At 38.7% G+C, this 15,223-nt stretch overlaps 1 protein-coding gene and 1 pseudogene across 2 annotated transcripts in view; one reads left to right on the top strand and one right to left on the bottom strand.

The window, feature by feature from the left end:
- The window catches only part of CLPX (caseinolytic mitochondrial matrix peptidase chaperone subunit), a 36,961-nt gene extending 29,882 nt beyond the window's left edge, over window positions 1-7,079 (top strand). Inside the window, exons 11-14 of one of the 2 annotated variants that reach the window (XM_027552987.1) lie at window positions 8-307; window positions 2,093-2,185; window positions 4,023-4,129; window positions 5,343-7,079. In XM_027552987.1, the coding sequence (XP_027408788.1) occupies window positions 8-307; window positions 2,093-2,185; window positions 4,023-4,129; window positions 5,343-5,433 (591 nt within the window). In that variant the 3' untranslated portion in view covers window positions 5,434-7,079. The remainder of the gene's footprint in view (window positions 1-7; window positions 308-2,092; window positions 2,186-4,022; window positions 4,130-5,342) is intronic. The other variant, XM_027552988.1, reaches the window with a different exon arrangement.
- Window positions 7,080-10,692: 3,613 nt separating this feature from the next.
- On the bottom strand, window positions 10,693-12,468 carry LOC113899313 (annotated as a pseudogene).
- Window positions 12,469-15,223: the final 2,755 nt, after the last annotated feature.

The following is a 15,223-nucleotide window of genomic DNA, read 5'->3' as shown; positions in this document are numbered from 1 at the left end:
TTGGCAGTATCTTGGATTTGGAACACCATCTAATCTGGGAAAAGGTAGAAGGGCTGCAGCTGCTGCTGACCTTGCCAATCGAAGTGGAGAATCAAATACTCACCAAGACATTGAAGAAAAAGATCGTTTATTACGTCATGTGGAAGCCAGAGATCTCATTGAGTTTGGCATGATTCCTGAGTTTGTGGGACGGTTGCCTGTGGTAGTTCCTTTGCATAGCCTAGATGAGAAAACACTTGTACAAATACTAACCGAGCCACGTAATGCTGTTATTCCTCAGTACCAAGCCTTATTCAGCATGGATAAGGTTAGATCTTTATTTTTTATACTTACTTACGTGTATTTTTTGCTATGGAAAATCTGCTTATGTTAGCCTAACAAATTAAAAAGCAGTACTTCTCATCTGGAATACCAGTCTGTGTGTGTGCACGTCTGTACTCAGTTGGTCAGTCGTATCTGACTCTTTGCCACACCGTGGACTGTAGCCTGCCAGGCTCCTCTGTCCATGGAATTTTCCAGGCAAGAATAATGGAGTGGGTTGCCATTTCCTCTTCCAGGGGATCTTCGAGGCCTAAGGATTGAGCCTGTGTCTCCTGCATTGGCAGGCAGACTCTGTTGGCAGGAACAGTCCAGCCTATTACTCACTAAATATGGATCTAGGAATCAGGGAAGGCACGCTGTATTGTGTTAGACACTTAGGAGTTGGCTTAATTTTTTTTCTTAATTAAAGTCAGCATTGTAGCTTGAAGCCTAAGGATAGATATTGAGAGAAATTATGCTACCAGCCTACGGCTAACCCCTCAAGCTAGGCACACAGAATTGTCTTTTCAGTCTTGATATTCTAAATCATTTCATTATGACATACTAGGTATATTTTTTCCTAAAGTTAGCTCTCACATCTACTTCTCTGCAGTCAGACACTTGGAGCCATATATCCAATCAGATAGCAAATGTTTGGGTATTATGAACTTAGTGTCACAAAACATTAGTCTCCATCTCTCCATTGCCACTCTTTCTACCTCAAGTCAGTCTCCTTTATCATTCTTCACCTTGACCCATGCATTTGCTTCCTAATTGGGTTTCCCTACCTAAAGTTTGTCTCTGACCACCACTGCCAAAATATCATCTCCCACTTTACATCCAGAATGGATCTTTTTAAAATTATTGAACATAGGTTTCAACCAATAGATATTAAGTGCTTAATAAATATTTATTGAATGAATAAACCCAAAGCTAATTATTTTACTCCCCTCCTTAAAATGCTTCAGTGGTCCCCTAGCCTTATTTAGATGTCCCCACTTTTATTGTTCTCTTAGCACCATGTGCAAACACTGCTGTAAATGCTATTTTGCTAATTTGTCACCATCCAATATGCTTCAGTTTCTTGAGGGTAAAGGTGGTGTCTGGGTCATCATTCAGTTTCTAATATTTAAACACATCTGGCTTCAATAAATGTTGAATAAAGTCCTAGAAAATCCATGTTAATTTAGAAAACCTCTTCAGGAACTAAGGACAAACTTTGATTCATGCTGTTAACTGTCTCATAAGCTAATTCATAGAAACAAGTGCTTTTTGAAAGCAAGATTCTAAAGCCTCATGAGAGATAATTACCTTGTATAAGTTTTACATTTTCTGGAGGTAGAAATTAATAATCAAAAGTGTTTTAGTACCAAGATCTTATTTTTTAGGGGGAGGTATATTAAATTCTCAGTAATTTTTTGTATTTGTGGTAATTTAGAGAGACTTGTCCTAAAATTGTACCTTTGTTCTATGGGATGAGAGGGTTAGTAACACTTTTTAAAATGAGTATTTTTTCAGAAGCTTAAGTTACAATCTGAAAATACTTGAGTCTGAAAGGAGATAGGATCAGTCAAGACACAAGATTCTGTGTTTTTAAGTATTAGTGAATCAGTGTACTTAACTCTATGGAACATTTCTTTACCTGTAAAGTCAGGGCATTCACCTCTTGTTATAAAAAGACCAATAATTGTGATAGGCAGTAATAGGTAATAGATCAAATACTGCATGATTTTATTGGGAAAATGTCATCATCAAATATTATCTGAATTATTTCTTTTGAATGTATTTGTAGTGTGAACTGAATGTTACTGAAGATGCTTTAAAAGCTATAGCCAGATTAGCACTAGAACGAAAAACAGGTGCACGAGGCCTCCGGTCCATTATGGTGAGTTGGCATAAATTTACAAAAACTAGATTATTTCTTGGTCTGAATTTTAATAATATTAAACCTCCCTGTTTTTCCTTTGGAAATACATCCAGAAATTTGGTCTAATATTTTTTGTGATTTTTTTTCTTGTATATTTTGGCCACACTGTGCAGCATGCAGAATCTTTGTTTCCCAACCAGTGTTTGAACCCTTCCAGTGGAAGCACTGGACTGCCAGGGAAGTCCCTTTTCTTCTTTCTAAAATGGAACTTCAAGGTGTTTGCAACAAAGGACATACACTTAATGTGATTAATGAAATAGAGGAAATCAGGATCATGGGAAGGAGGTTTTTAGAAAACCCTACACAGACCTTTTGACTAAGCTCCAGAGTGGCTCCTCAGAACCATTGAAATTCTCATTGTTGTTTTATGTTTGAAATTAAATTGTAGATATTATAACATTTTATTTCTAAATTATTCAGTATAGTATGAACTCACTATTTTAATTTTGTTACAAGTCCTGGAGACCCAGCCTACTTTTCAGCCACCCTCTTTCTTAAAGGTCTTTCCCTTCCCTGGTGTGGCTGTACAGTGGGTTACTGTTTCCCTACATGCTGCAAAAGCAAGCACGTGGTCTGTTCTCTGAGGATTTCACTGCTAAGTATTACTTCTCTCATCTAAGTAGGACTTTTTGAACAGAACTACACATCTGTCACAATTTGCGATAATACTTTAATAAAGATGTCAACTTCAGGTGCTGTGACAGATTTATAAACATGTAAACTAGAAGAAGGCTGCAGTCCATGGGGTTGCTAAGAGTTGGACACGACTGAGCGACTTCACTTTCACTTTTCACTTTCATGCATTGGAGAAGGAAATGGCAACCCACTCCAGTGTTCTTGCCTGGAGAATCCCAGGGACGGGGAAGCCTGGTGGGATGCCGTCTGTGGGGTCGCACAGAGTCGGACACGACTGAAGTGACTTAGCAGCAGCAGCAGCAAACTAGAAGAAAAAGTAATATAGTTGACATTTTTAGAAAATTTGATGTATTCAACCAGTATTTTCCTTAAGATGGAACATAATTCAGCTGCTGCTGCTGCTAAGTCGCTTCAGTCATGTCCGACTCTGTGTGACTCCATAGATGGCAGCCCACCAGGCTCCCCCATCCCTGGGATTCTCCAGGCAAGAACACTGGAGTGGGTTGCTATTTCCTTCTCTAATGCATGAAAGTGAAAAGTGAAAGTGAAGTCACTCAGTCGTGTCTGACTCTTAGCGACCCCATAGACTGCAGCCCACCAGGCTCCTTTGTCCATGGGATTTTCCAGGCAAGAGTACTGGAGTGGGGTGCCATTGTCTTCTCCAATCCAGCTGCTACGCATAGGTAAAACTAGTTTTCTTTAGTAAATTACTTTAGATCCACTGCAGCAGTTGAGACAAAAGCATAATTGAAGTCATAGCTTGGTATAGATGATTTAAGATTAAGTCATTTTAAAATTAAGGACTACCAGTTGACCTCCTTTGGTGATAAAGTATGTCAGAAATCTTCTTGAGTAACATCTGATCACATGCAAAGTGAAAGTACAATCTTTGTAGGTGCAAAAGGTGACCTAAGTAGGCAGAACTGCAGAAGAAGCTTTCCCTTATAGAATGACTTCTGTCCAAATTTAGTTAGAAGTTGTTTTAATATGAAGAATATGAAAGCTTTTACATTGACTTTTCAAAATTCAGTTCTTGATGCATCATAGGGACTCCATAATATTTCTTGAGTTGATGAATTTGATTGATAACCTATAGAATACAAGTATTTTGTATGTAACCTCAGTTTTCCATGTAATTCATTACTTTTTTACTCTTTAGGAAAAGCTGTTACTAGAACCAATGTTCGAAGTCCCTAATTCTGATATTGTATGCGTGGAGGTTGACAAAGAAGTAGTAGAAGGAAAGAAGGAACCAGGATACATCCGGTAAAGTGTATTGTCAAACTAAAACAGGTCTAAAACTTAAGATCATTCTTTATTGCTATGGTTTATTGGTCAGTCATACAGTTGTGTGAAAATCTTTATATTCATAAAGGAATCAGTTATCAAATATTCTGTAGAAAAATTTTCTAATTTTGGTTTATAAAATGATATTTTGAGTCTTCTTGGAAATTGATCTTCAAAACTAGCCTCCACTTTTTTCTCCTAAGAGAAGTATCAAAAAAGACATAAAGTAATCTAAATGAAAAGATTTAAATAAACTTTGCTTCTAATTCTATAATTTATTTATTACTTGTTTCATGTCTTTCATAAGACCAAAACTTGGCTGACATAATTTTCCTCTTAGTTGTATCTTATCACTTGACAAATTTGACATATCTTTGATTGCTTGTATTTAACTATTCTAGGGGTCAGTGAACTGTCCAGTACAGGGCTGTTTTTAACACTTGGGGCCGTACAGTTTGTATTGTAGCTACTCTACCCTTACAGCATGATAGTTCAGTCCATAAATGAATGATCCATGTCTGTGTTCAAATAAATATTTACAGAAACAAATGACAGACTTTATTTGGCCGGCAGGCTGTCATTTACTGACCCCAGTCTATTCAATAAATATTTATTAAGCAGTGCTTGACATGAATGTTACCTACACAAAAAATAGGCTTTTGTCACAGGTATGTTACATTTTATGCTTCTAAGGTAACTTATGAGGCAGTTGATTGGTTTTGAACAACCTTTACTTATTCAAAGAGGTATAATCTCTCATTTTGTTTACTATTAGTATACAAAAGAATTGTGGTCTAATCATAATTTTGGCTAATTTGATTCATATTGGTTTGATCAGAAGCTTTCAACTTCTTTCCATTGACATACTAAATGTCAAGTATTTTAGTTAAAATAATAGATTCTACTTCTTTTGCTGGAGAAAAGGCCTTCACTGTTGAAGCCTGGTTGTTGATTTGTTTCAGTTAAAAAAAATTGGGAAATTTCTTATAGTTTTTGGTTGTGTGCTCGAAATGTTTCTCATATTTTACCATTAAGCAATCTTTAGAGCAATATTAGAAGTGTTCTTAATATTTTCTTTCTTTGTGCAGCTTTTCTAGCTAGGTGGATTAATTTATTATTTATTTTTTGAGAAGTTGTATTTACCCCTAATTCTTACTAAAAACATAAAAACACTGATGACTTTTCATTATAGGGCTCCAACCAAAGAATCCTCGGAAGAGGAGTATGACTCTGGAGTTGAAGAAGAAGGATGGCCTCGTCAAGCAGATGCTGCAAACAGCTAAACTGTCAGACTTCCGTTGTGTATATAAAGGTGTCCTTCTTTTGTTTAGGATCATAACTGTCTCTGCAGTCTGACATTAAAAGCATTGGATCTATCTTGGATATCATATACATGGTCAGAAGCTTTTAGGATAAAAATCAGATCATGTATATTATGTAACATCACATTGATTTATACAGACTGACATTACATGGACTTTAATGACACAATGTTCCGAGAGAATATGTACATTATTTTGTTTCGGTTTTTAAAAAATATACTTAAAAAAAAAATCTTAGGAGTTCTTTTAAGCAATGCAGGTGTTGCAATAACTGTGGATTTTACAATAATGTTACTCTACAAATGGGAAAATAAATTCTTTAAAATTGAAGTTGGGATTCCATTCTTTAGCTTGACTTTGTCTACTCATGTTTGTTTCCTGAAAAATGTTAGAATTTTATCCATCTTAAAAATTGGAACGGAAGTTTCCAAGTAGTTAAAGATTTCATGGAAAAAGTACCCTGAAGAGCCATACTTTGATGATTTGTTTAGCTGTGTTCTTAGTCTTATCCACTGATGCACGACACTGACTTCCCGTTGGTACTATTAAGAAAAGACCATTCTCCTGCTAACTTGTCTGATTTATTTGCCGTCTTTGATCCATTTTAGTACCATGAGTGAGCAGATGAAATTAAAAGTCTGCCTTAAATCTTTAGAGAAAGACTACATCTAATTCTAAAAGTCGCATGCAGCGTCAGTCATAACAGCCATATGCTGAGCTAAATAAAATATCCTAATATTGTACACTTACCTAAAATACTAGTTTTTTGTTTTCTGGTGCTGAATATTTGTCTAATTCTTTGGCTTCATGGAACATTAAAGAAAATCTATGCTTTACTATCAGCAAAAGTGAATGTGTTCATACTAAAATATAAGTTATTAATTTTCATTATGTAGAAACAGTGGGGGAGGTTTGGGGGGCTTAATGAAAATTATTTCATTTGATGCCATAATATTAAAATACTTGGATACCTTTAAAATTTTTTTCTTTCCCTTTATATTGATACAAGTTTCTATATTCTTCCTTCACTTCAGCCTTATTGGAAATTGTTTAAATCAGAGTACCTTTAAACCTTTGTTTTCAATTTTTGGTTTATAAATGCTTGAGTTTTCCTTTTAACTACATCCTACCCCTTTTCTTAGGGAAAGAACCTTAAACTATTAGCAAATTCTAAATCTTGTTGATGGAGTTGGGTTTTCTGTGATGTAATAAGAGATACCTATTTATGGCTGGGGTAGGACCAGAAATGCACTTCTGCAAAGTGTTTAAGCCTGGTTGCAATAGTATGGAACAGAAACTGGTATCCTTGGTCTCCCTAGTAATGGTTAACGTTCTTCTCAGGAAGGGTTTCATATCATAACTGTTTATTATCTTTTTCTTACAGGCTCATCATTTTCCTTTTTGTAGAGTGAAAATTGGAGTAGCTATTAAATGTATTGAAGTTAGTCCTCCAGAAATGGACTGGGAGACGTTTTAGTCATAACAACTTACATTTGGTTTTGAAAGTTGTTAACAAAGCATATTGATGTTTTTAAATTAAACACAACTACGATTTGTATCTTGAAACTTGTTTTGGCATTTGAATAAAACAAAAGGATTAAATGAAAGCCCTTGTTGTGGTGTGTCCATAATGCAGTGCCATTTTAAGAAGGACACAGGTATCACGAGCTGGTTTATTCTAGAGACTGGTTAACCCTTCGTACTTTGGTATTCCTTTAATACTCCTAGTTGTGGATTCTACCAACAAAAAGTCTGTTTATGTTAAACATTGATTAATGTTTACCATTAAACGTGATCCTGCATGGGCCCCACACTAGTAGTACATGCCAAGTTTTCAAAGAAGCTTAGTCTATTAGGGAAAGCAAATGCAAATGTCAGTGTATTATAATAATGGAAGTGAGGTAGGTACCAGCTGGGAATATACTATACAGTAATCTCAGACATACTTATTGCCTATTTCTCAACTCCTAAAGCTCCCTGGTTTCACATTTCAGAGATTTTAATTTTGATATTCCTTTCTGGAAAATCTGGAAAAACAAGTAGGAATTTGCCAGAAAGGAATCATGAAAATTAAAGTCTCAGAAATGTGAAACAACCAGGGAGCTTTAGGAGTTGAGAAATAGCCAACATGTATGACTACATGTTACTCCTCTGAGATGACTGTTTGATTTATTCTCTCCCCTCTCCATCTTTCTTGGCCTTTCATTGAAGAACCATCACAAGATGGAACTCATCTTCCCACCATCAAATCTATAAATCTATCTGCTTTAACACCCAACCTTTCTCTCCAGTTACAGCTGAAGAATCCCTTTTATCAAAACTCAGTTTCTCCACGTTATTATGAAGGGAGCCCATTACCTGCTCCAAACGTTTTTTAAAAATACAGAATATGCCAGGTCAAGTTGTAATTTTATGCAGAAAGTAATGGAGAGTTATTAAAAGGATTTTAAGCATGAGAATTGAACATCACTAGATACATGTTTCAGATTGTTGGGAAGGTTCTGTGGTAAATTGGAGGAGACATAACTAGAGATCTACTTGCAAACATTTCTCCAGTGCTTGCCCTATATCTCCTACCTCATTGCTTTCCTTCCGTCTGATAAATTCTTTTTTTTTTTAATTGGAGTATAGTTGATTTACAGTGTAGTTTCAGGTGTACAGCAAGGTGAATCAGTTATACAGTAAGTCCTCAACATATGAACCTTCAAGTTGCAAACTTTCAAAAATGTAAACATGCGTTCACATGTCCAGTTACAAAAGTTAGTTCATGTGTCTGGCGTACCTTGTCATGTGTGTGCATCTTGTACAAGTGGTGCTTTTGTGTACTGTACAGCACTGTGTATAGTACAGTAGTATAGTATCTTTATTTCAAGCCCAGGATGTGCAGAAGCAGCCATAAAAGCGGTAAAAAGTAGCTGGTACTTCTGTGAAGTGCCAAACGATAATGATGGAAAGAAAGAAAAGTGAAAATCATCGGGAGAGCAGAGGGAGGCGAAAAGATGGTAGATGTCGCTCATTCTTATGATATAAACTGTTCAACCACTGGCACAATTCTAAAGAACAAGGATGAGATCATGAAACATGAAGTCTGTGCTGATAATATCAAAGAAATGTGGGAAAGTGATGGAGGAGATGGAGAAACAGGATCAGCATCAGCGTCAAGTCCTGCTCAGCTTAATGCTGATTCAAGAGAAAGCTAAAAGCCCTTATGAGGACTTGAAGAAGAAACAGAGAATTGGATTGTGTTTCCAGAATCAAGACTGGAGCCGACCTTCACAATGTAAAAGCAAGTGGTGAGGCAGCAACTACAGGTATGGTAGCTGCCTGGAAATTTCCTGAAACATTTTGGGAAGTTATGGCTGAAGGTGCACACTTACCCAAGCAGATTTTTAATGTGGATGAGACAGGACTGTACTGGAAGAGGGTGGCAGACCAAAGTTACATCAGTAAAGAGGGAAAGTTGCTGCCTGGCAATAAAGTAGGAAAGGATAGGCTAACTCTGGTGACAGTGCTTCCGGGCATATGAAACTGAAGTCTGCCTTAGTTTGTTATTCAGAGAACCCAAGAGCCGTTAAAACCGTAGCCAAGGGTCCTCTTCCTGTTACGTGGAAGAGTAATGTCAAAGCCTGGATCACACAGGCCATTTTCCAGGTGGCTTTAACACCATTTTATCCCAGACCTAGAGAAATGTTGCTTGGAGAAGGACATCTCACTCATTGTTTTGCTACTCACCAGTGCTCCAGGCCATCTCCCATTTGTGGGTGACTTTCACCCCAATGTCAAAGTTGTGCATCTGCTACCGAACACTACATTGCTCATCCAGTCTATGGGCCAGGGGGTTACAGCAACTTTGAAGAAATATTTATGTCACATTTGTCATCAGGCAGTGAATCAGGAACAACTTTGAGACAGTTTTGGAAGGACTGTCACTTCTACAAGACATAAAAAACTGACTGCTTGTTGTGAGGTTACAGCTATCACCATGAATGGTTTGAAAGTACCTTTGCTGGCTGTGTGTTCATGATTTCCATGGGTTTGAGAAGGTGGATGAGGAGTCCAAATATGTCTTCAGCAACTTAGTGGTCCCTCAGCAAGAAATTGGATCTAGATCTGCAAGGGGGCATCTTCATTGAACTTGCTGTGAAACACACGCTTGCTAATGAAGACCCATCAGTAATTGGGGTCCAGAGAAAAGAAGTAACTGAAGAACCCAAGAGATTGATGATACGGGAAATGGCAAGGAGGTTTTCTTTATTTGAGGAGGTACTGTTTTTGAGGCATGGAACCTGAACGTAGAACGGTACACAAAGTTCGCAGCAGCCGTTCAGAAATTAATCCATGCTACCGTGTCATCTATGGCGAGAGAGAAAGAGCTACTACCCAGACATCACTGGATTGTTTTTCCAGAGGGTGGATAGAATTGAATCCATCAAGGAACCAGGACCTGTGCCATCAGAGTCAGGCATGAGTGCGATTGCAGCTCACCCTCTGACTCCAGTTGCTGACAATCCTTCAGCTCTACTATCTCACACCTCCTCTCCCTCTACCAGTCAGTAACTCTTTTTGCCTGTCCACTGATGCCAGCCCCTGTGTGCCAGCTGTTGTATTTTCAAAGTACTGCACTGTAAGATTAAAAATGTTTTCTTTATTTTTTGTGTTTGTTTTTAATGTATTTGTGTGAAAAGTAACATAAACCTATTCAGTACAGTACTATATAGCTGATTTTGTTAGTTGGGTACTTACACTAGCTTGTTGGACTTATGAATGCATTCTCAGAATGGAACTCGTTCATATGTAGGGGACATACTATACATATATCCACTCTGTTTTAGATCCTTTTCTTATATACGCTATTATAGCTCATTGAATAGAGTTCCCTGTCCTATGCGGTAGGTTCTTATTATCAATTTTATATACAGTAGGGTATATATGTCAATTGGATCGATTTTTTTTATAAACACGTCTCAAATGTTTTAATAGAATCCAGCTTTTCCTTAAATTGTCTTTCCATAGTCAAAACAACAAAAAAAGACCCAATGTTAAAATCACTTAATAAACTTACAAACTTGAAAAATTAGACACTTCAGATAGGCAATAAACTTCATATTATGAAAGCAATATATTCCAAGTTTCAAAGATTTGACAAATTCTGTACAATGTCTTTCATCAGTAGATGGAAACTTTCAAACTCCACAGTCTTCTGTCAGGTAGGACTGGGTGTCATTCACTGGTCTGAGGTCGAATCCATTTCAAGGCATGTCATGGTGGTACAGTAATGGTCGGATGATAAAACCTACAGTCAGGTCTGGTACACTGAGTGTTCAATCTACAGTGTTTCGGATGATAAAAGGGACATTCCATTTTCTTACAAGCTGGGAAGTAACAGTGGAGCTGACTACTGGAAGGTGGTGCTGGTGTTCTAACTGGTTTTGGAGGCAGTCCTGGGGTTACTTGGCTCATGTGAGTGAAGGGACTGTCTGGTTTAGTACATTTTGTATCATACTTACAATTTGGATGAACAGACACTTCTCAGCAAATTTACAATCAGGAAAGGCTTTGCAAGGTGACCCAGTGATGGTAAGCATGCTCGTCCCCATTTTTGCAGGCAGGCCAGTACTTGCAGTGCTCCAACAGCTTTTCTGGTTTCTCTGCCAGGCTCAGTTCACTCATCTCAACATTTGAAAAGCTACCATCTGGGTCCTCAAGCCTGCTCAGCAAGTATAACTGCTATGGGTGGAGGAGACCTGCGAGTCCCTCATACGAAGCTGCAAGGTGGTGTGTGGGTCTCATTCCTTAAAAGCACATGTCATCCTCTTGATCTGACATGTATCCTGGGGTGGGGGGGTGGGTTAGGGTTAGGGTTGCTGGGAACACCATCCAGTGTCACTATAAACTCGGGACTTGAAGGTTTATCTGGTTGTACAAGATCTCATGTTTGCATAAGGTGTCCATACCCAAAGAGTATCTGCAGTCTTCATCCCCAACTCCTGGTTTGGTGCCAATACTAGTTCCTCAGATAGCTTTGACTTCTTCAGAATAAATGGTCTTGCGTCTGCTTGTACCATGGATTCCATGTCATAGTAATCGACTGATGTGCAGAGTTTCTGCCATCATGGGCTTAATTTGCAATAGGGGTTACAACTGCCTCTGTTGAGTTCCTTGACTTTTGTATATATTATCTCCTTTTGCTTCCTCTTCAATGGGAGAGCTTATTCTGGGGACGCTGCCTTGTCCCTGGACCATTTCTGCTAGCAATTCTTCTTGAGTTCAAGTTCTGGGAGCAACTGAAAGTGTCCGTTTCTGCGAGACTGTAGAATAGTTAGTTGTTTTTGTTACAGATTCTTGAGCTTCGGATAGAGCCTTCAAAATTAGATTCTTGTTAGCTTGTTTAGAAGGTGGAAGTGAGGGTCTCCGTTCAGGTTTTGCTGGCACTAACACACTGCTGGAGATGCTTCCAGTAGGGGACCCACAATCCTCATCTTCCTCCTCCTCTTCTCCATCATGACTGAAATTTTTTACTTTAACAACTGAACTTACCCAGGCAACTTTCTCTTCTGAAAGTTTTCTTCCTCAATACTCATCTTTTCTGAGTTGTTCCTGAGGAAAGGACCATAAGTCTCTTCTAAGCTGTTAAGCACTTCTGGTTCACACAAACGTCCTGTTTCATACACCTGGCTACTCTGAATATCAAGTTGCTTGGCAGCATGAATACTGTTTTTCTGCTGTTGAAATTGCAGCCTGTTTAAATGAGCACCACTGTCTGCTTTCGACTTGCAGGTGGTCGATAAATTTCAATAGAAGGGCAAGAAGAACCATATATAAGTGTCTCTGTAGTTTTTTTCTGAGATAAGGGTTTCTCCTGCACAAAATTGAGGTCTTCATCAATGAGATCATCTGGTTCTGGCTTAATATCAATCACGTCTTCAAAGGGTGCTAGCTCCCTCAAAGGTTTCACTGTTGACATTGGTCAGGTTGCAGCTCCGTTATTATAAATCTGTCCGACATTAGTGGCTTTCTGCTCCTGTGAACTTGTAGAAACTCTAGATTCTCTTTTTTCAGGTCTAGTGCTAGAAACTGCAAGAGGTGGCCCTGCAGCTTCGTGCCTTCTCTAATCTCCTCGACTGAAACTGCTCTTGTTTGAAGGTATGTTACCATCAAAGAGGTTGGTATCAGAAGACTTCAGACTAGAGGGGTCGGTTGTTACAGAACTAAGTTTATATAATACCCCATGAAGCCATACAGTGAGTCAAATTGTGTTGTTCCCTTAAACAGGGACAGGTCCTCTGTCATTTGGTCCTGACTTTTCTTGTTCGTCACTATCACCATAATGTAATCAGGAAGTTCTTCATCTTAAATATTCATAATATTTCTATATAGGCATGAAGTTTCATTTCAGAAGTACTATCAGACATTTGTTTCAAGTATAAAAAAATATTCTCAGTTCAAGAGAAGTACAAATATAAGGGGAAAATCAATCAATGTAAGCTCCTAATTCTTGCAATTTCCCCTTAACGGCACTTGGGATCGTACGGCTGATCTCTGTGCCGATCTCCATGATTCCAGGGAGAGTGGTGGGCACTGCGCGGTGTCCTGCTTACCAGGAGCCAGATGCCAGCTTCCAGCCCACAGCCAGACCACCACCACTGCTCCTGGCCTGGGTCAATTCTTATCAACATATAAAACACAACTCCCTTGAACCCACATCTCCTCCACAGTAAACTACAAGGTGATCCTCCTGTTTCCAGTTCCATTCCAGGTTTTGATTCTGAGTTTTAAAAGACCACTCTGGCTGTGGTATAAGAGACCAGACTGTAGAGCAGTGGTCTCCAACCTTTTTTTGCACCAAGGACCAGTTTCCTCAATATTTTCACAGACCAGGGAAAGGGGGATGGTTTGGGGATGATTCAAGTGCATTAAATTTATTATGCCACTGCTGATCTGACAGGAGGCAGCACTCAGGCGGTAATGTGAACAATGGGGAGTGGCTCTAAATACAGATGAAGCTTTGCTGGCTAGCCTGCCACTCACATGCTGTGTGGCCAGTTCCTAATAGGCCATAGACCAGTACTGGTCCATGGCCCAGGGGTCCCAAACCCTTGATCCCAAAAGGATCAGTGGTTAAATCAGGGTCACTCAGGGCTATTACTAGTTCATGATGGATTGGATTCAGATGATAGCAATGTAAGTGGAAGAGTGGATGGGTAGGTATTTTTGCAAATCTAATGAAAAGCGGAGAAGGAAATGGTAACCCACTCCAGTACTCTTGCCTGGAAAATCCCATGGAGAGGAGCCTGGTGGGCTATAGTCAATGGGGTCACAAGAGTTGGACATGATTTGGTGACTAAGCCACCACCAATGAAAAGTGGGATCCCCTGTTCTTCAATGGGAAAACTCAACATGAAAAGGGTGTCTGTCATCCCTATGCTAATTTATAAATTTAATATTCCAATAAAATGCCAATAAAATTTTAAATGCAATTAGGCAAATGGATTCTAAAGTTCATATGGAAAAATAAGCAAGAATGGTAAACAAGTAAAATGATAATGCACATAGTGCTTACTCTGTGTCACTCTGTGCATTTAATGCAACAACCCTGTGAAGTACGACTCTTATCAGCCCTTCTAGATGAAGAAATTTGAGCCCAGAGTAGTTAGATAGCTTTACCAAGGTCACACAACTACTAAGTAACAGCCAGGATTAACCCCAGGCAGACTGATTCTGAAGCCTCTGGACCTAACCAACAAATGAAAGAAGAATGAGGAGGGATTGCACCTTCTATTTTAAAAATACTATAAACCTTTAAATATCTAAGTCTACCAGTGCATGAATGGACAGACCAGTGGAAAAGAAGGTAAAAGTACAGAAATAAGTCCTAAACATATATGGGAATTTAGTGTTGAAAAGGGCTTCCCTTGTAGCTCATTTGGTAAAGAATCTGCCTACAGTACAGGAGACCCGGGTTCGATTCCTAGTTGGGAAGATCCCCTGGAGAAGGAAATGGCAACCCACTCTAGTATCCTTGCCTGGAAAAACTCATGAACAGAGGAGCCTGGTGGGCTGCAGTCCATGGGGTCCCAAAGAGTCGGGCATGACTGAGCGACTAACTCTTACTTACTTAGTGTTGAAAAAGGTGATATTTCAAATTAGAAAAAGAAGATTCAATAAATGGTATTGACAACTGAGTTACCATTGGTGGCGAAGGATGAGTTAGTTAGCATCACAGACTCAAGGGCATGAATTTGAGCAAACTCTGGTAGTGGAGGAAAGAGGAGCCTGGCCTGCTACACTCTGTGGGATTGTACAGTCAGACACGACTTAGCGACTGAACAACATCCATCTAGAAAATATAAAGGTATATCCATACTTTACCTAATAAATTTTAAGATGAAAAGTGAAGACTTCAAATATCATGTACAGTATTACATATTACTGAATACATAAGATACAAGTAAATATGTAGAATGTTACATTACAAAGTTTCTGAGAAATATTAGAGGTCCCTTGGGAAGTGAAGTCAGGTTCATATTGGTTCTTCTCATGGTACAGAGCTGGAGTCTTACCCAAGGGATCATCCATCACTTTACAACTGTGAAGTTCTAATCATGTGACACTGGAGCAATTGGATACCCAAAGGGGTGAGGTGAGGGGCCTCAAACTAAGTTTTGATATCTGACACAAAAATCAACCCCAAATGGATCACAGACTTAAATGTAAACCTAGAGAACTTTCAGAAAAAGCACAAGAGAGAAGA

The sequence above is a fragment of the Bos indicus x Bos taurus genome, chromosome 10 (assembly GCF_003369695.1).
Source record: "Bos indicus x Bos taurus breed Angus x Brahman F1 hybrid chromosome 10, Bos_hybrid_MaternalHap_v2.0, whole genome shotgun sequence".
NCBI lineage: Eukaryota > Metazoa > Chordata > Mammalia > Artiodactyla > Bovidae > Bos > Bos indicus x Bos taurus.
Note: the sequence above shows the minus strand (reverse complement) of the source record. Positions and strands in the feature narration are given on the sequence as shown.